Genomic DNA, 19,619 nt, shown 5'->3' on the forward strand with positions numbered 1-19,619 from the left:
TCGCTCTTCGCCGTCGTCCAGGTGCCCGCCGCGGACCACGCCGCCGGCGGGCCGCGAGGTGGGAGGCCGGGCTTGCATGCGCTTGGCGTGCACCGAGGACTCGAAGACGTAGCGGAGCGGGTCCCGGCGCGCCGGCCGCGCCGCGCAAGAGCGAGTCGCTCTTCGCCGTCGTCGAGGTGCCCGCCGCGGACCACGCCGCCGGCGGGCCGCGAGGTGGGAGGCCGGGCTTGCATGCGCTTGGCGTGCACCGAGGACTCGAAGACGTAGCGGAGCGGGTCCCGGCGCGCCGGCCGCCGGCCGCGGAAGAGCGAGTCGCTCTTCGCCGTCGTCGAGGTGCCCGCCGCGGACCACGCCGCCGGCGGGCCGCGAGGTGGGAGGCCGGGCTTGCATGCGCTTGGCGTGCACCGAGGACTCGAAGACGTAGCGGAGCGGGTCCCGGCGCGCCGGCCGCCGGCCGCGCCGCGCAAGAGCGAGTCGCTCTTCGCCGTCGTCGAGGTGCCCGCCGCGGACCACGCCGCCGGCGGGCCACCGCCGCCCCCCGGGGCGACGACGACCGCGCCCCGGGGGGTGACGCCTCCCCCCGGGGGCGGACGGGCGCGATCGCGGTCGTGGGGAACTTTTTTTTTGGGATGGCGTGGGCGGAGCGAAAAGGGGTCGTAAAAGCGGGGCTTTTGGGGGGGGGGGGACTTGTTGGGACGCCGGGAGGCTACGAGAGAGGTACGAGGTGTGAGTATGACGCGTGGCGAGTGTGCGGTGAGCGTGGAAGGTCGAAAAGATGGCCAGGCGATGTCTCGCTGACACAGCGCTTGGCCAATCAGCTCGTGGCTCGGCTCGAGGCCGCGCGTACAGTGCGATGTCCCAGCCCGCCGAATACCAGAAGCGCGCCGCCCCGCCGGGCCGGCGCGGTTCTTCGAACGCGCGGCGCGCGCCGCCGCCGCCCGCGCCCGTCGATCCCGTCCACGGCGCCGCGCGCATGGAAAAGCCGTCGCCGGAGGTGATGGCGGCCATCAAGGCCGACGCCGAGGACTACCTCAAGGGCGCGGCGAAGGAGGGCCTCGCCGAGGCGCTGCGCGAGGTCGCCGAGGCGGCGCTGCGCGAGGCGTCGGCGGCGAGCGGCGCCTCCGCGGACGCGGAGCGCGCGGCGGCCGCGGAGCGCGCGGAGACGGCGCGCGTCGCGAAGGCGCGGGCGGCCAAGGCGCGCGCCGAGGCCGCGCGCGCCGAGGCCGCGCGGCTCGCGGCGGAGGCGGACGCGGCGGAGGCCGAGGCGGCGGCGGAGGCCGAGGCCGCCGCGGCCGCGGGCGCGGAGGGCTTCGCCGACGACAAGGCGCGCCGCGCGGCGTTCCTGTCCAAGTTCGACGACGGCTTCGCCGACTCCCTCGAGGACCGCGTCCTCGCGTCGCAGCACCGCGCGCCGCCGGCGGCGGCGCCGCTCCCCGACGGCGCCCTCTTCGCCGCGGACGTGTCCGGCGCGGTCTCGGCCGCTCGTTCCCGCATCGACGCGCCGCCGGAGCCCGCGCGCTCGTCGCCGCCGCCGGAGCCCGACGCGCCGCCGTCGCCCGCGGTGGCGCCCCGCGCGGCGCCGGCCGTCCCCGCCATGCGCGTCGACGCCGGGGGCCTCTTCGCGGCGGCGGCCTCGCCGGCGCTCCCGCCGGACGCGCCCGTCGACGAGGTCGAGCCGCCGCTCCGCCGGGTGAACCTCGACGCGCCGCCGCGCGCGCCCGACGTCGCCGCGGCCCCGGCGCGGGACCCGACGGCCCGGGCGCCCAAGGGGTCCGCGGGTCTGTGGGGCGACGGCGACATCCCCGACGGCGGCTCGCTCTTCGAGGCGCCGCCGGACGACGACCCCCTGTCGTCGGCCCTGGCGCGCGCCATCGACGAGGACCCCGTCGCCAAGGCGCTGGCGCGCCAGCGGGCCCTCGAGGAGGCGAACGCGGCCGCGGCGCGCGACCGCGCGGCGCGCGCGCCGCCGCGGCCGCCGGCGCCGCCGCCCGCGGCGCCGCCCGCGGACCCCTTCGCGCCCGCCGAAAGCAACCCCTTCGGCGACGCGAGCCCGGGCACCTTCGCGGGCGCGCCGCCGCCGCGGGATCCCTTCGCGGGCGACTTCGCCGACGGCCCGCCGCTCCGCGGCGTCGGCGGCGGCGGCGCGGAGAACCCGCTGGACCCGAACGCGGCCTGGCGCGTCAAGCAGGAGGACCTGCGGGCCCGGGGCTCCGAGGTCGGCGACGGCAAGGCCGCGGTGACGTACGCGTTCAACGGCGTCTTCAGCTGCGGCATGTACGGCACGGCCGAGGCCAAGGACTTCGAGACGGGCGAGGGCTACACGGAGTACATCATGCGCTGCCAGTGGGGCAAGACCTTCGAGACGATGAAGCCCTGGATGGTCGCGCGGCGGTTCCGCGAGTTCGTCGCCGTCGACGCGAATTTGAGGGGCGCGCTGCCGGACCTCGCGCCGCACCTGCCGCCCCTGCCGTCGTCCTTCGTCCTCTTCGCCATGTCCGCCGAGGTCGTCGAGGCGCGCCAGCGGGGGCTCGAGAACTACCTCCGCAAGCTCGTCACGGAGCTGCCCACGACGCTCCGGTCCCAGCAGATCGACGAGTTCCTCTGCATCTCCGACCGCATCGCCACGATGACCCAGGCGTGAGCGGTCCCATTTTTCTTTTCGCCCCGCGCCGCGAGGTAAGAGCCCGTCGCATCCGGGTGCTCGTTTACGCGCGAGCCTCGAGTCCTCCTAGAGAGCACGTCCTAGAGCTGGAAGTAGGCCTTGTACTTGGCCTTGACCTCGTCGATGGTGAGGAGGATGATCATGGCGTGGGGCGCGCAGCGCGAGTAGTAGGCGGCGAAGCCCGTCCAGAACGCGAGGGGCCCCTCCTTGGCGAGCACGTCGCCCGCGGTCCGCGCGAGGCTCGCGCCCGCCTTCGCGTCCTGCAGGCGGCTCTTCAGCAGGTCGAAGGGCAGCGACAGCCAGGCGGCGAAGAAGCCGCCGGCCCCCGCCGCGATGAGGCGCGTCTTGATCGACGGGTCCGCCGGGTCGTCGCCCGTGAGCGCGACGGCCGCCTCCTTGGCCTGGTCGCTGCACGCCATCATGCCGCAGTTCATGGACATGCCCCGCAAAATGTTCGGCGCCAGGCCCTTGTAGAGCGCGCCGAAGCTCTCCTCCACGGCGATGCGCCGCAGCGCCGAGAAGACGTTCGCGTAGTTGCGCCGCTCCGCCGCCGGCTTCATCGAGTCGGCCTGCATGCGCACGAGCGCGACGTCCATGGGCGTGCCGACGCAGACGGCCAGCGCGCCGCCGAGCATGGACGACCCCGCCTTCTGCGCGAACGGTAACGCCGCGCCGCCGTTGCGCCTCTGGAGCTCGTCGCTGAACGTCCGGTGCAGGCCCATCCGCGCCGTGCCGTACGTCGACTGGCGCAGCAAGCTCGCGGACAGGCCCGCGTAGATGGACGCGAACCCCTCCTGCTTCACCATGCCGCCGATCATCGACACGAAGTTCGGCGCGGCGACGCCCGGGTTCTGCGTCGCGAAGAGCTGCAGGCGCACCTTGGCGAGGTCGATGGGGTGGATCACGCAGGACGCGAAGCACGCCGCGAAGCCGCTGCAGGCGAAGGGCATGAGCGTCTCCGCCGTCGACGGGCCGCTGCTGCCGAAGGGGGCATTGACGTGCTCCGTCGTCGTGCGGGCCATGTTTCCTGTCCTGTGGTACGAGGCGATGTGGCTGGTGCCAGCAAAATATGACACCAGTGATGTTGCACGCAACCCCTAAATTGCTGTGCAACTTGAAGAGACAATCACGGGGCAGCTCTTTTAGAGCTTGCAGTCGTGGCCGCGCGCGGAAGAGCTTCGTCGGGGCAGCCCAACCAACTCACGCGCGCGCAGCGGAAGATGGCGCGCCTCCTCGCCCTGGGCCTCTGCGCCGCCGGCGCCCTCGCGGGCAAGGGCAAGAAGTACGAGGACCACACCATGGACGCCCTGGCCTGGCTCAAGGAGAACACGCCGTCGACGCTCATCGTCGACGTGCGGACCAAGGCCGAGTACGAGACGGGCCACCTCGAGGGCGCCGTCCACGTCCAGGCCGTGGAGATGGAGCTCTGCTACGAGAAGTACAAGGAGATCCAGAAGAGCGTCTCCGTTTATTGTTATGAGAAGCCCTACCGGTCGACGCCCGTCGCCGAGCACCTCTCGGAGAAGTTCCCGGGCCTCCGCGTCGTCGACCTCGGCGGCCTCGCCTACATGGAGGGCGCCCACCTCGTCACCAACGGCACGGACGCGGGCGCCATGTGCATGGTCCAGCCCACGTCCCGCCCGACGTCCTACCCCGGCGAGCCCAAAGCGTCGGCGACGCTCGCGCCCGTCGCGGCGCCGACGGCCGCGGAGGCCCCCGCGGAGGCGGCCGCCGACGCGTCCGGCGCCGCGGCGGCCGCCGCCGCCGTCGACGACGAGGCCTCCGAGGAGGCGTCCAAGGCGTCCGCGGGCGGTTGCTTCCTCAAGCTCGTCGCCGGCGCGGCGCTCGTCGTCGCGCTCGGCTCCGCGGCCTACTACTACCGCCGCCGCAAGAGCTTCAAGGCGAAGATGGCGCCCATCCTCGAGGCGACGCCGGCCAAGGGCGAGGTCCAGGTCGCCGCGCCCGCGGACTCGAAGCTGCCCCAGACCAAGGACGCGGAGGACGCGCTCCACGTGCAGATCGCGCCCGAGGGCGCCGCCGCCGCCCCGGCCGAGGACGTCGAGAAGGGCACGGCGGAGCTCATGACCGTCGACACCGAAGGGCTCCCGGAGTCGCCGGCCTACGAGGTGTAGGTCGTTCCGACCCGCCGTGCGTGTGTCCGCCCGTCTTCGGCGCGGAACCTAGTTCTTTTGTGAAGAGTATGCCCGTCGCGGCCGGTGCCGCCGCCGACTGCGGGTGCGCCTACTGCCGACTCCGCGTGCGTCTACAGGCGGACTCGGAGGTCTTCTAGTCGGGCGCCGTCGGACGTCGCGCGCGGCGCGGCCGGGGAGGGGCCGGACCGCGCGGGGCCGTCGATGGAGCGTGCGCGGAGGGGAACAGGCCGGTTGGCTCCGCGAAACTTGGGCCGGGGGGGACTGTGCCGCTCCGGGTGGGTCCGCGTCGAGCGCGGCGCCGGAGGTCCGTCACAGGGACACGGTGCGGCAGACGGACGCCGGCGACGGGCCGCGGCGGCAGACGGCGCAGTCGCAGGCGGGGCCGCGGTTCAGGGCCGCGATGGCTCGATCCGCGTCCGCGGGGCCCAGGCCGACGTCGGCGCGCGTGTGGACGAAGTGGGGCCCGAGGTCGAGAAACCGGTCGTCGACGGCGACGAAGCGCGGCGCCGCGGTCGGGGCGTGCTTCTTCAGCCACCGCTTGATCTCGCCGCGGCGGCCCGTCGTGAGGTGGCTCGGCGTCGCCGACAGCAGCGGCGGCAGGCGCCGGTCGCGGAGGACGTCGTCGACCTTGGCCGCGAGGCCGTGGAACTCGCGCCACGCGGACGAGAGCACGACGCGCGCGCCCGTCGCGCGGAGCACGCGCTCGAGCTGGTCGACGCAGGGCCCGTGAAAGATCTCGCCGTCGTTCGGCGCGCCCTCGCGGACGAGGACGCCGTCGACGTCGAGGAAGACGATCGGCGGCGCGTCGGCCGCCGCGAGCGCGGCGCGGATCTCCGTCGCGCCGCTGTAGAGGCCGGGGGCTCGGCGCGCCAGGCCGACGAGGTGGCCGAAGGAGCGGACGAGGCGCAGGAGCGAGAGGCTGGCCGCGAGCTCGCGCGGCCGACCGCCCGACGAGCTCCCGGCCGACGACGCGGACGGAGAGGAGGCGGGCGATTCGGTCTTGGCTTCGGCGCTCGGCGTCGAGGGGCACTCCGCCGTCACGAGCCGGGGTGGCGTCGCGGGACGCGCGATCTTGGCACCGATGGAAGTATTGTGCGTTTCCATTACGAGGTGTCCATTTTGCGGTACTATCATGTATTTGCGAGAGGTTTTCGATGCGTCGCCGAGTCGTGGGGACCCGATGAGGACGTGGGGGCAATCGCGAAGCGTTGCGACGCGCGGAGATCACCGCTCGCACGCACGATTCGGGAGGCGAATCGGCCCCCCTTTTTTCCTTGTGACACTCAGAGTCCCTCCTCAACTTGAATCGGTCACAGTGGCAAATCCAAATAAAAATTGCGCACGCCTCAGCCTGAGTCCGACTCTGAGGTCATCGTGGAACGGAGCCAGCCGCCGACGCGAGGCCGCCGACTCACCGTCGCAGCGGAGGTTGGTCGTGCTCAATGGCGGCGCGGTGTTGCGCACAGACCCATATCCCGCCGGCGAGATGGTGGACCCCCGAGGGATGTTAGGAAGATGGTGGGGTCTCTGCGCGAAAGGGAGCATAGGGCGCGGCGCGCCAACGGCGGGGCGGGTTCAGCCCTCGTACTCGTCGCCCGGCGCGGCCGCCGGGCCCTTGCCCATCTGGCGGCCGGCCTTCATGACCTCGTCGACGAGCAGAAGCTGCGTCGCGAGGACCGTGGACAGGTGCAGGTACTGCTTCTTGACGCGGTAGTTGTCCCAGATGCCGTGGCTCGCCGTGTCCGTCGCCTTGCCCGTCTCGAGGTCCAGACCGACGAGCTCGCCGCCGAGCTTCGTCCGCGCGTCCTGCATGTTGACGATGGACTCCTGGACGTCGTGGCCCGCGTTCTCCGCGAGGATTTTCGGCACGATCAGCAGCGAATCCGCGAAGGCCATGATGCCGAACTTCTTCTTGCCCTGGGCCGCCTCGGTCTTCGTGAAGTTGTCGCACAATTCCATCTGCGCCGCGACCTCGAAGGCGCCGCCGCCGGGCACGACGCAGCCGTCCTCGATGACGCCCGCGACGGCGCGCAGACCGTCGCGCACCGCGTCCTTGATCTGCTCGATCGTGTGCTTGTTTGGGCCCTTGAGGAGCAGCGTGCACGACAGCGGGTTCTTGACCTCGTCGATGAAGGTGTAGTTCTCCTCGCCCAGATTGACCTCGTAGACGACGCCCGCGTAGCCGAGCACGTCCTCCTCGAGGTCGTCGAAGCAGTTGACGGCCGTGCCGCCGCACGCGAGCGCGATGCGCTCCATGTTGCGCCGCTTCGCGCGGCGCGCGGCGAAGATGCCCTCCTTGGCGAGCATGTCGAGGGACAGGGGGTCGATGCCCTTCTGGTTGATGAGCACGAAGGAGCTCCCGTCCTGGCAGACCTTGCGCTTGAACTCGATGACCTGGCGGACCTTGTCGTCCGTGAACTTGCGCTCCGACTCGATCAACTGCTCGCGCTGCTCCGCCGACGAGTAGAAGAACCCCGACGCGACCTCCGACTTCTCGTACTCCAGCGACACGTTGCACGTGAGGACCTTGCAGTTCTCCAGTTTCTTGGGCATGTCCGGGTGGCGGCTCGCGTGGTCGAGCACGAGCCCGCGGACGAAGCGCGAGTCCGCGCCGAGCTTGTGCTCCATGGTCATGACCTCGACCATGTGCAAATCGATGCCCGCCTCCGGGTCCTCGCCCGCGCCGCGGACCGTGAGCACCGCGTCGACGACCGCGTCCGTCATCAGATCCGCGATCTTCGGCTGGAGCTTCGTCCGCAGCGCGGTCCGCGCGACGGAGCAGAGGAGCTCGCGGTCCGGGTTGGCCTTGTCGATGTCGACCTTGACCTTGTCGAGGATCTCCAGCGCGTGGTCCCGCGCGAGGTCGTAGCCCTCGGCGATGACGCGCGGGTGCATGCCCTCGGAGACGTAGCGCTCGGCGCACTTGAGCATCTCGCCCGTGAGCAGCACGACGGACGTCGTGCCGTCGCCCGTGATCTCGTCCTGGGCCGTCGCCGTGCGCGCGATGAGCATGGCCGTCGGGTGCTGGATCTGCATCTCCTTCAGGAGCACCGCGCCGTCCTTCGTCAGCTTGATCTGCCCCGCGCCGCCGACGAGCATCTTCAGCGTGCCCCGCGGGCCCAGGTTCGACTTGAGCACGCTCTGGAGGCCCCGCGCCGCCGACGTGTTCACCATCAGCGACTGCGACTTGGCCACCTGCGGCGCGCGTTTGGGTTCATGGCGCGTTGGGGCGGCGCGCGGCGGCGGCGGCGCGCGGACGCGACCCGACGTCGCGTGCCATGGGTGCGGGGCGCTTTCGCGGGGACGCGGGACCGCGCGATCTCCGCATTCGGGTTCACGAGCTTCGCGCTCGCCGCCATAATGGCTGCCGCGACGACGCTGTAAGCCGCTAGCCGGTCGTCTTGGCCTCGCGAGGCGAGGGGGGCGGCTCGCCGACTGGCTCGGACAAGCGCCTCGCTGTGGTAAAAGCTGATGGCAGCGTGTTACGGCCGCCCTCAAGCGCGACTCAGCAGCGCCTAACGCGCATATAAAGGCCGACCGGTCCGCCGTGATCATACCATGGCCCTGAAATCGGGCCGGAACACGGTCGCCGACATCGTGAAAGCGCTCTGCATGTCCTGGACGCTGTGCACCGTCGCGCTCGTCGTCGGCGAGGCCTGCCTCGTCGCGCTGATCGTCAGGGTCGTCGAACTACACGGAGATCGACTACTCGACGTACCTCGAGCAGGCGGCCATGGTCACGGACCACCGGGTCTACGACTACGGCGCGATCCGCGGCGAGCAGGGCCCGCTCGTCTACCCGGCCGGCCACGTCTGGCTCTACGCGGCCGTGGGCCGCTACGCCGGCGGGTCGATCCTCGCGGCGCAGAAGCTCTTCGGTTTACTTTATGTCCTCGACGCCTTCGTCGTCGCGCGAATCTACGCGGGCGCGCTGGCCAAGGACGCGTTTCCGCCCGTACTGCTCGCTGTCCTGGCGCTCTCGAAGCGCGCGCACAGCGTCTTCGCGCTGCGGCTCTTCAACGACGGGCCCGTGGCGCTGCTGAGCCACGCGAGCGTGCTCGCCTTCATGCGGGGCCACGACAATCTGGCCTGCGTCGTCTTCTCTTTAGCGGTGTCCGTGAAGATGAACGCGCTGTTGTACGCGCCCGCGGTCTACCTCGTGCTGGCGGCGCGGCGGGGCCACCGGGGCGCGTGGCTGCGCATCGTGCTTTTGTGCGGCGGCGTCCAGGTGCTCGTCGCGTGGCCGTTTCTCACGACGGACCCGACGGGCTACGTCGCGAACGCCTTCAACCTCGGCCGGGGCTTCAAGCACTACTGGTCCGTGAACTTCAAGTGGGTGCCCTGCGAGGCGCGCCTGCCGGAGCATGTGACGGCCCTGGCGGACTGCGACGGGCCCTTTTCGTCGTCGACCTTCAAGGTCGCGAGCTTAGCGGCGCACGCGCTCGCGCTCGTCGCGCTCGCGGAGCGGTGCTGGCTCCGGCGGCGCGGCGGCTTCGTCGGCTTCTTCGCGAGCCCGCAGAAGCGCGGGCCCTTCTCGCCCGCGGCCGCGGCGAGGGCGCTCCTCGCCTGCAACTTCGTCGGAGTGGCCTGCGCGCGGTCGCTCCACTTCCAGTTCTGCGTCTGGTACGCGAACACGCTGCCGTTCCTGCTCGCGACGACGAAGCTGCCGCTGGCGGCGAAGGCGGCGCTCCTCGTCGCCGTCGAGGCCGCGTGGAACCCCTGGGGCGGCTCCGAGACGTCGTCGCCCGCGTCGTCGCTGCTCCTCACGGCGGCCCACGCGGCCATCCTCGCCGCGCTCCTCGCGGCCGCGCCCGGGGACAAGGGCGCCGCGAAGACGGAGTAACAGGCCGTGGTTCGTACAAGCGGCCGTGTTCTTAGATGGCTGTTGCATGTTGAAGGCAACCTAGACGAGGTGCAACGCAATGGCTGCCTTGACGGAGAGCCCGGCCGGTCCGTGGACGCCCTTTGCGAAAGCCACCGCGCCGCGGCAGTGCTGCGATGTCCAGTGGTGCGGCGACACGGTGATCGCGGCGACCTACGACTACATCGAGGATGAAGGCCTGCGCCGGGGCGGCCTCTGCGCCCTCGCCGTCGGCGGCGACGGCGCGCTCGCCGTGCGGTCGACGCTGGAGTTGCGCGGCGGCTACGCCGTCGCCGTGGAGCCCGGCACCGCGCAGCTCGCCTGCGCGACGGCGGACGGCCGCGTCGCGCTCGCCGCCGTCGGCGACGACGGCGCGCTCTCGCTCTCGTTCGCGTCCGAGCCCAGGGGCCACCTCTTCACGTCCGTCGAGTGGTGCGGCGACGGCGAGCTGACCGTCGCCGAGGGCGACTCGGGCGCCGTGTCGCTCTGGCGGCGCGCGGGCGACGGCGTCGTCGAGGAGCGGCGCTGGGCGGCGCACGACTACGGCCCCGGCTGCCCGGCCGAGGTCTGGTGCGCGACGCGGGGCGCCGGGCTGGTCTACTCGGGCGCCGACGACGGCACGCTGAAGGCCTGGGACCCGCGCACGCCGGGCCCGAGCCGCGCGGCGTCCCTGCGGCACGACGCGGGCGTGACCTCGGTACGCGAAACTTTCTTCGTCCCTCCCTCCGACGCGTCGACGCGTAGGTCCTCGCGCTCGAGGGCGGCGGCGTCGCGACGGGCTCCTACGACGAGCACCTGCGGCTCTGGGACCTGCGGCGGCCGCGCGCGGCGGTCGCGGCGGTCCGCCTCGGCGGCGGCGTCTACGCGCTCCGCGGCGACGGCCCCGGCGCGTTCCTCGCCGCCTGCATGGACGCGGGCGTCCACCGCGTCGTGACCTCCGACGGCGGCGCGCTGGCGGACGCCGGCGCCTACGCGCACCACGGGTCGCTGGCCTACGGCGCCGCGAGGCACGCGGCGACGCGCGTCGTCGCGAGCTGCTCCTTCTACGACCGGGAGGTGCACCTGTGGCGGGACGGGTAAGTTTTTGTTTGTCCTGTTGGCAGTAGTCCAGTATCGCCTGTTGGACGGTGTGCTCTCGCAGCGCCCGCGTGGGCGCGATCGACTGCGTCCACGTGCCATCTGCCGCGATGCCGTTGTCGATGCTCGCGACGGCCATGTAGCGCGCACCGTTGACGCTCGTCGTCGTTGTTGGTCCGAAGAGGTCGATGTGCGCGGTGACCTCGCGCTTGCCCCCGGCGGGCTTGGGCGGCCACTAGCGGCCGCGCCCGCATCGCCTTCATGGGCGCGCTCGACTCCGCGCGCGGCGCGTCGAACCGTTGGACCCCCCTTCACACAGAGTTCATAAGCAGCAACTACGACCTCAACGTCATGATCGCGAAACTGACGACGACGGCACGCAACTTCGTCGAAAACGGGTGCGACCCGTTCCGCGAACGCGCCGAGGTAACACGCGCGCATCCCAACGCAGGCTGCGGACTTCTGGTCAGCGACCCCGGCGTCCACTGCTCGTCGGCCTCGGACCACTGCGGCGCCCGTGTTCCACCGAGGATGTCGTTGACGATGCCCACGGCTTCGTCCGCGGTGTCCGCCTCCGTGTCGTGGAGGAGGCTTCTCAACTCCCCCCGCTTACCAACCCCCCCTCTCATCGGAAGAAGCGCGCAAGAAGCTTGCCCGGGTGCGGCGACCTCGACGTGGAACACCGCGACGCGACGACCAAGAACACCGCGTAAACCACGACGATGAAGCAGCAAAGCTCCTTCGAGCAGACCATGCTCACGCTCAAGACCGTGGGCACGGCGCAGGAAATGCAGTTCCGCCAGGCGACGGACGCGCTGCGCGCCTGCGACGACTACGAGGCGACGCTCAGCGCCGCGCAACTAGCCTTGCACCGCCTCTGCGCCGATCCGCTGCTCTTCGCGTCGACGCGCGCGAGCGTTCCGGGAGCCGGCGCGGCGAAATTGATGGCGGCGCTCGGCTACCGGTCCGCGGGCGGCGCGCGCTTCGTCTTCGAGGGCGCCAAGTCGCCCGTCGTGCTGCGCCGCCTCGCGCTCGCGACCAAGGCGCTGGACGCGTACCGCGCCGACGAGCGCGCGCGGCGCGCGACGGCCAAGTTCGCGGCCCTGCCCGCCGAACCTTCGCCGGGCGCGTCGGGAACGACGACGCTCCGCGTGATGCCGGCGAACGAGCGGCGCCGCTACGAGGCCGACGACACCTTCGCCAAGGCCCTGGCCTGGATCCGCGTCGTCGTCGACGACCCGGACCTCGGATGCGACCAGGTCGCGGTGGAGTTCCCGAAGAAGCGCCTCGCGGAGGACGATGGCGGCCGCACGCTCCAGGCGCTCGGCCTCTGGCCGTCGGCGACGCTCCGCGTGGGGCCCGAGCCGGCGCCGCCCCTGCCGCCGCCGCCGCCGCGCGGCCTGCGCCTCGGCGGCAAGCCCAAGCCCTCGGACCTCTTCCGCCGCGTGAAGAGCCGCTTCGACGCCGCGCCCGCGCCCGCGCCGACGCCGAGCCAGGCTTAAGTAAGTTGTGACTGTGGCCCTGCTGGCGTCTAGCCCCACTCGGACGCGCGGCGCCGGTCGCAGCCACGGACATAGGACTTACATAGGACATTGTGAAGCCTTTGTGATGGTGAAGCCATCGTTGAGGGGAAACACGCCGAAGAACCACGCACGAGCTCGATCTTACCAAGTACCACCAGTTCCGACTACTACCGCGGTGCACCGCGTCCGAACGCGTGCGCGCAGCCCCGCGCTGCCCGCCCCGCCCCGCAACGCCTCCCCGTGCCTCCGGGACACCCCTCGAGGCGGCGGACCCCAAGGGAACCCGCGCGAAAACGAGTTCGGGCTGCCCTGGACGCCCTCATTCTCCATAGGCCACTTTCAACATGCAGAAGCTCGCCCTCGCCCTCGCCCTCGCCCCCGCCGCGGCCTTCGTGCCGTCGGCCGCCCCCAAGGCCGCCCTCAAGATGGACGCGACCATCCAGCAGACGCTCGCGTCCATGCAGGGCCCGGAGGTCTTCTGGGGCTCCGACGGCGTGCTCGAGGGCCACGAGGAGGACGAGGTCAAGGGCTACGACAACTTCGACGTGCTCGCCGGGGCCATGCAGGCCCAGGGCGTCAACCTCGACGGCGGCCAGTACACGCTCCTCGCGCCCTCCAACTCGGCCATCGAGAAGCACAACAAGGAGGTCGGCACGCCGATCGACGCGAACATCCTCAAGTACCACGTCATCAACGGCGCCGTCGCCATGTCCGGCCTCACCGTGGACCAGCCGACGCTCAACGGCGGCACGCTCACGGCCTACCGCAAGTTCCGCAAGAACTGGCTCGACGGCGCGATCATCGGCCTCTCGTCCGAGGGCGCGTCCAAGTCCTCCAGCTGGCCCGCGGACGTCGCCTGCGACAACGGCGTCATCCACGCGATCGACACCGTCCTCGTGCCCGGCGCGTACGACGGCCCGCGGTAAGCGCGAGCCCCGCCGCGGAGCCGCGCTCCGCCCTCGAGCGCCAAACTAGGCCGAGGCGGCGAGAGCGCGCCGCGCGCGTCCGCGACTCGCGAGTAACGGGCGCGTGTCCTGGGACCAAACACCACGAGTAACGGGCGCGTGCCCTGGGAAACACCACGACGGGGCATCGCCTTCCGCAACTACGTCTCGATGGCATGGCACGGGGGCACTGACTCGGAGGCGGCTTCTACGTCGACGCGGCGTGCGCCCACCCAAGCACGGCGCCGCAGTTATGCGCAAAACTACTGGGCGCCGCCGCCGGCCGCGCGGTTCGCGTCGCGCTTCGACTGGCCCTGGCCGGCGGCCTTGATGAGGTCCGCGCGCTCCTGGTCGTTGGCGTTCTTGAACATGTCCGCCAACAACTCCTGCGTCGACGCGTCCTTGAGGTCGCCGTCCTGGATGCGGATCTGCCGCTCCGCCTTTTTTTTGTCCTCGACGTCGTCGAGCGCGGACCACTCCTCGCCGGGCACGTACTTGACCATCTTCGCCTGGATGCGGTCCTTCTTCAGCAGGAGCTTCGACTTGAACTTGTCGATGGGGTGGCACAGGTTCGTCAGCTTGAACTCGCGCACGGCGCCGCCGCGCGCGTGCGTCACGCGGACGCCGACCTCGGTGAACTCGTGCGACGTCTCCTCCGCCGTCGGCGCGTCCACGGGGAAGTAGAGCGTCACGGCCTTGTCGCTCTGGTCCCAGGAGTACTTGCCGAAGACGCCCGGCGCCTCGGCGGGCGCGCGCCGCGCGGGCTCCGGCGGCGGCGGCGGCGCGGCGCCGCTCGAGCCCTCGCCGGAGCCCTTCTCGCCGCCGCCCTTGCCGTCCTGCCAAAAGTCCGCGGCCCAGGGCGCGTGGCCGGGCCGGCCCCGCGCGACCTTGGCCTCCTCCTCCTTGCGCAGCGCCTCGAGGCGCGCCGTCGCCAGCGACATGTTGCGCATGAGCAGCTGGCGCGCGTAGGGCGTCTTGGCCAGCTTCCCCAGCGCCTCGAGGTCCGTGCGCACGGCCTCGACGTCGTCGAGCTTGTTCATCGTGCCCAGCGTCTGCATGGTCGCGGATTGGGTGTGCGAGCAGCGCGCAGCACTCGTCGACTTCGGCGGCGCTCCACAGCGAATCGACTCGCGTCCTCGAGAGCTTGTGCAGCAACATGAAGGAAACGAGCCGTAAAATAACGAGCTTACGCGCCGCCCTGGCCCGCCATGCGCGCGGCCGCCGCGGCGAACATGCGCTCCTGCTCGCGCATGTCCTCCTCCGTCGCCTCGACGTGCATGGCCGCGAGCTGGCGGCCGCGCTTGGTGGCCTTGCTCGGGCCCTTGCGCGCGGCCTTCTTCTCCTTCATGCGGCCCCGCGCGGCGCGCTCGCGCGCGCGGTACTCGACGAGGGAGCCGCAGGTCGCGCAGCGCTCGAGCTTGGCGGCGATGGCCGCGTCGCAGTCCGCGCAGGGCCGCCGCCGGTCCTCCTTGAACTTCCCTTTCACGGAGACGAAGCGCGCGCCGCAGGCGCAGACCGTCGCCGCGCGGTGGTTCTCCGCGCCGCAGGCCTTGCACTTCTTGCCCCGCGCGGGCTTGGCGGCCTTCTTCTTCTGCGGCGCCGGCGCCGCGCGGAGCGGCTCGGCCCCGGGGAGGAGCTCGTGGCGCGCGAGCGCGTCCAGCACCTCGGGGTCGTCGTCGAGGTCGTCGAGGTCGTCGTCGTCGTCGCTCGGCGCGCGCGGCGCCGCGAAGCCGTCGAGGTCGTTGAAGTTGTATGCGCCGACGGCCCGGCCGATGGAGCAGTGCGCGTTGTGGCGGCTCGAGCACAGGCACTCGGGGCACGCCGTCTTCGCCTTCTTGGCCGGCGGCTCGCGCGCGGGCGGGCAGGCCTCGAGCTTGACCTCGACCTTGACGGCCGGCCGCGGGGCGGCGGCGACGGGCGGCGGCGCGGGGCGCGGCTGCCGGTTCGGGTCCCGCCAGCGCTTCGCCGGCGCGGGGGGCGCCGGCGGCGGCGCGTCGTCGACCCGCTCCTCGTCCGCCTCGGCGAAGTCGTCGCCGCCCAGGCCCTCGAGCTGCGCGCGGGGCGCCGGCGGCGGCGCGTCGTCGATCTGCTCCTCGTCCGCCTCGGCCAAGTCGTCGCCGCCCATATTTTCGAGCTCGTCCTCGAGCTCGTCCTCGGCGAAGTCGTCGCCGCCGCCCAGGCCTTCGAGCTCACCCTCGAGCTCTTCGTCGAGCTCGTCCATTTCGTCGAGCTCGTCCACCGCTTGCCTCCGGAGAGCTCAGTGTTCACGTTGAACCCATGTTAACGTTACCCTAGCGGCGGCGGCGCGCGGCGGGCCGGCACGCGCGGTCGCTGCGCTTGAAGTAGAGCGTGACGATGACCTGGTGCCAGACGTTGGCGCCGACGTGGGTCAGGTCCATGTCCTCGCGGACCTCCGTGGACGTGAGCGCGTCGAAGCCCTGGACGCGCATGGACTCGACGAAGACGTCCTTGTTGTCGAGGGAGTTGGACTGGCGGCCCGTCCAGGCGTCGTTGCCGCCCTTGCTCTCGCCCGGGTAGAGGCTCGCGAAGAAGAGGCCGCCGGCCTTGACGACGCGGCACGCCTCGGCCGCGAACCGGTCGCGGTCGAAGACGTGGTCGAGCACGTTGCTGTAGGCGTAGTCGAAGCTCGCGTCGGGGAAGGGGATCGCGTGGAAGTCGCCGGCGACGACGTCCATGTTCGACCGGCCCGGGTTGAGGTCGATGCCCAGCGCAACGGCGCCCAACGCCTTGAACGCGCGGACCTCGCCGCCGAGGCGCGCGCCGAGGCAGAGCACGGTCTTGCCGCGCAGGGACGCCAGCCCCGCCGTGCCCTCGGCGAGCGCCTTGGCGAACTCGCGCTTCACCTGGTGCTGGCGCCCGACGTCGATGGCGTCGATCTTCGTGCGCACCTTGCCGAGCTTCGACTGCTGCGTGCGTATGTAGGCGCTGTAGGTGTCCGTGGCGCCGCGCCGCTTGAGGGACAGCCCGAGGTCCGACGTCGTGCGCTCCGTCTCCTGCGCCGTCTGCATGAGGTCGCCGCCCACGACCGCGAGGACCATCAAAACGCGCAGCATCGTTTAGCTGCCGCGATTTTGATTCGTCGAGAGACGTCTGCACTGTAAGTTCTAGTAATTCTCTAGGACATGTTTTTTTAATTTCGATGAAACGCGAAATCGACAAAGATCCTGGATAATTGACGCTCGAAAGACGGGACGATGGAGATCAATTCACTACTTATGCCGCTCCTAGCGCCGCGCGACTATCCCGGCGTGCATGGACCCCGCGGCAAGTCTTGGGAGGCACAACGAGAGCTTTCTCTCGGAGGAGACGCGACGCGCAACAGATTGCGTCAGGCTGAGAACGGGTGGTTTTGAGGGGTAAAATGAGTCGCGCGCCCCCGGCTAGACTCGATTTTTGCGCTCTTGGGCGCAGCTCAGCGTCGGAGATCGTTCATAGACACCCCGCGCGGCTCTGGTCGCGCGGGCTCGTTCACTGAGTCGAAGGTCGTTCATTGCTGGTGTTCGAGGCGGAAGCGCCGCCGCCGTAAAACGTCGTTCCGGATGCTCGAGAACGGGTTTTGCGTTGAAACCGAACCGCTTCGCGACCAGCGCGTTCCACGCGATGTGGACGGCAGTTCCCGCGCGAAGCGGTTCGGTTTCAATGAAATTTGACACCGGCTGGGTGCCCCCGTTTCGTCGAACTTCGGCGCCGCCGTACCAGATGAAAGCACGTCCAAGTGAACCACGCCGTCGTCGCAGCCCCCCCGCGACACACCTCTGCAGGCCCGTGCGCGAGGGCCACTCCACCACCGCCCCTGAAATTCGACCACGCGCTGGTCCTTTGTCTCGAAAATCATCCCATCGGGGCGGCTGAAATCGACTCCGCGTTTCATGCAACGAGCTCAATCAAGCCATTCTAGGCATACTAGAACTTACAGTGCTGCGCTATACGTCGAGCGCGGCAGAAAAACCATTAAAGAACGATGCGCCTCTTGTTCGTCCTCGCCATCGGCGGCGCGTGTGGGCTGGCCCCCGGGAACGTCACGGACGACGCCGCCGTGGTCTCGGAGCGCTGGTGGGGCGGCGACGACGCCACGGACGACGTCGTCGACGACGGCGCGCGGGAGCACTTCTGCCGGGGCTCGAAGATCGCCCGCTACCGCGAGGAGACGAACTTGTCGTCGTCCTGCGCCGTCGTCGAGGCCTACTGCGGCGGCCGCGGCGAGGGCCTCTTCCAGTACATGCACCTGCGCTACTGCGCGCTCGGCGCCGCGCCGGGCGCCGCGGCCGTCGCGCTCCTGGCGCTCTGGCTCCTGCTGCTCATCTCGCTCCTCGCGACGACGGCGGACTGCTACTTCGTGCCCCAGCTCGAGGCGCTGAGCGGCTACCTGCAGCTCTCGCCGGAGGTCGCGGGCATCACGCTGCTCGCGCTCGGCAACGGCGCGCCCGACGTCTTCGCGGCGCGCGCGGCGCTCTCCGGCGGCGCGAGCGACTTCCCGCTCATGCTGAGCGACCTGTTGGGCGCGTCGGTGTTCATTTCCACGGTCGTGCTCGGGTCCGTGCTGCTCGCCGCGGACCGCGCGCGCGCCGCGTGGCGCGTCGACCGGCGCGTGTTTCTCCGCGACGTCTGCGTCTACGTCGGCGCGGTGCTGTCCATCTTCGCCGTCGCCTGCGACGGCACGGTGGAACTCTGGGAGGCGCTGCTCTTCCTCGTCATCTACGCCGCGTACATCGCCGTCGTCGTCGTCCAGTCGCGGGCGGCCGCGCCCGTCGCGCCGGACGCTCTTCCTCGTCATCCTGCCGCCGCGGCCGCGCCCGCGCCGCTCGACGCGCCCCTGCTCCCCGTCGACGCCGCGGCGCCGCCCAAGGTCGCCGGCGCGCCCATGGCGGGCCTCGACTGGGGCCTCGTGCGGGACGGACCCGCCTGGGCCCGGGTCCAGTTCGTCGCCGAGTACCCGTTCAGCGTCCTGCGGTGGCTGTCGATCCCCGGGAGCGACGGCGCCTGGGACCGGCGGCGCCGCGTCTTCACGGCCATGGCGCCGCCGTTCCTGGGGCTCGTGGTGACCCTCGATAGCCCCTGGGCCGACGGCAACGGCTTCGACTACGCGTTCTCGGGCGGCGCCGCGGCGCCCGCTCTGGTCGCGGCCGCGGTCGGCGCGGCCGCGTCCGCCGCCGTCTGGCTCACGACGGACGACGGCGCGCCGCCGCGCTACTACGTCCTCGTCGTCCTCGCGGCCTTCGCGTGCACGATCACGTGGCTCGACCTCGTCGCGTCGGAGCTCGTCGCCGTCATCGAGGCGCTCGGGCGGATACTAGGGGTGTCGACGTCGATCCTCGGCCTCACGGTCATCGCCATGGGCAACAGCGTCGGGGACCTCGTCGCGGACACGGCGACGGCGACGCACCTCTCGCCGCAGATGGCCGTCGCGAGCTGCTTCGGGAGCCCCCTGCTCAACGACATCCTCGGCGTCGGCGTCGCGACGACGGCCTACGCGGCCAAGCACGACGCGCTCGCGTCGCCGCTCAACGCGCAGGACCGCGTCGCCTACGCGTTCCTCCTCGCGTCGCTCCTCTCGTCGCTCGCCGCGTTCCCGGCGCTCGGCTTCTTCGCCGAGGAGAAGAGCGCCGCGCGCGGCCGCTACCCCTACGCGCTCTTCGGCCTCTACGGCGCCTTCGCGCTCGTGTCCTGCCTCGTCGAGCTCGACGTCATCCCCCAGGACCGCATCTGCGCCCTCGGCAACGGCGGCTCCTGCCTCCGGACGTCGTCGTAAGGGGGGCGAGGCCCAGGTGACGGGCGAGGGTGGCGACCTAGCAGTGACGAGATCGAGCTGTGAAGTTCACTTTTGGACGGCCTGAGAAATCAAAAGCTCGTAGCTAAATCAAAGCCCGAGCCAAACGCCGCAGGGTATACGTCCCTGGCTACCGGCTCCGTAGAAGGTAACTTGCCTTCAACTTGAAGAAAAGTATCCTAAAAAAAAGGTCGACACTTTTGAAGCCGATCAAGCTGCGTCACTGGCACGCCGAGCCGACGCGGAGCTCCTTCTTCTGAAACCGGCTAGCCGTACTACAGCCAAGATCAGCTCCGTAGAAGGTAACTTGAAGTAAAGTATCCGAGAAAAAAAAAAGTCGGACATTTCCAGGACCGGGCCGGACCGACGAGCGCCGGCGAAACTAATCAAAAGCCGGTCGAAATTAATCAAAAGCCGGTCGAAATTATTCAAAAGTTCACTTTTGTATAAAAGTCAACTCTCGCTCGATCTCGTCACTAGGGGCCCCTGCGCGACGGTGCGTGCCGCGGTCCCCGGCCACGTCCCCGGCCCGTGCCCGGGCCGTGCCCGGGGCCCCGTGCCGGGCCCGTGCCGGGCCTCCCCGGCCCGTGCCCGGCCCGGCCCGGGCCCGG

The 19,619-nt window shown here is 70.9% G+C and overlaps 5 protein-coding genes across 5 annotated transcripts in view; 2 read left to right on the plus strand and 3 right to left on the minus strand.

Moving 5' to 3' along the window:
- The window catches only part of AURANDRAFT_66713 (hypothetical protein), a gene marked incomplete at both ends in the record, with an annotated part of 12,267 nt that extends 10,671 nt beyond the window's left edge, over window positions 1-1,596 (minus strand). Inside the window, one exon of the mRNA XM_009041988.1 lies at window positions 1,406-1,596. Coding sequence (XP_009040236.1) covers window positions 1,406-1,596 — 191 coding nt within the window. The remainder of the gene's footprint in view (window positions 1-1,405) is intronic.
- A 1,146-nt stretch (window positions 1,597-2,742) lies between these two features.
- AURANDRAFT_31501 (hypothetical protein) lies at window positions 2,743-3,684 on the minus strand (the record flags this gene model as incomplete). Its single annotated transcript, XM_009041987.1, has 1 exon — window positions 2,743-3,684. The coding sequence occupies one exon, from the start codon at window positions 3,682-3,684 to the stop codon at window positions 2,743-2,745; it is 942 nt and encodes a 313-aa protein (XP_009040235.1).
- A 2,622-nt stretch (window positions 3,685-6,306) lies between these two features.
- AURANDRAFT_54894 (hypothetical protein) lies at window positions 6,307-8,370 on the minus strand (the record flags this gene model as incomplete). The annotated part of the gene is made up of 1 exon (XM_009041986.1): window positions 6,307-8,370. One exon carries the CDS (start codon window positions 8,368-8,370, stop codon window positions 6,391-6,393), a length of 1,980 nt encoding a protein of 659 aa, XP_009040234.1.
- A 178-nt stretch (window positions 8,371-8,548) lies between these two features.
- On the plus strand, window positions 8,549-13,202 carry AURANDRAFT_66715 (hypothetical protein; the record flags this gene model as incomplete). Its single annotated transcript, XM_009041951.1, has 5 exons — window positions 8,549-9,654; window positions 9,728-10,373; window positions 10,421-10,752; window positions 11,490-12,198; window positions 12,609-13,202. 5 exons carry the CDS (start codon window positions 8,549-8,551, stop codon window positions 13,200-13,202), a joined length of 3,387 nt encoding a protein of 1,128 aa, XP_009040199.1.
- Window positions 13,203-17,202: 4,000 nt separating this feature from the next.
- Window positions 17,203-18,990, plus strand: AURANDRAFT_66716 (hypothetical protein; the record flags this gene model as incomplete). The annotated part of the gene is made up of 1 exon (XM_009041952.1): window positions 17,203-18,990. The coding sequence occupies one exon, from the start codon at window positions 17,203-17,205 to the stop codon at window positions 18,988-18,990; it is 1,788 nt and encodes a 595-aa protein (XP_009040200.1).
- Between the last annotated feature and the right edge of the window lie 629 nt (window positions 18,991-19,619).

Source organism: Aureococcus anophagefferens, assembly GCF_000186865.1.
Source record: "Aureococcus anophagefferens unplaced genomic scaffold AURANscaffold_25, whole genome shotgun sequence".
Classification (NCBI taxonomy): domain Eukaryota; class Pelagophyceae; order Pelagomonadales; family Pelagomonadaceae; genus Aureococcus; species Aureococcus anophagefferens.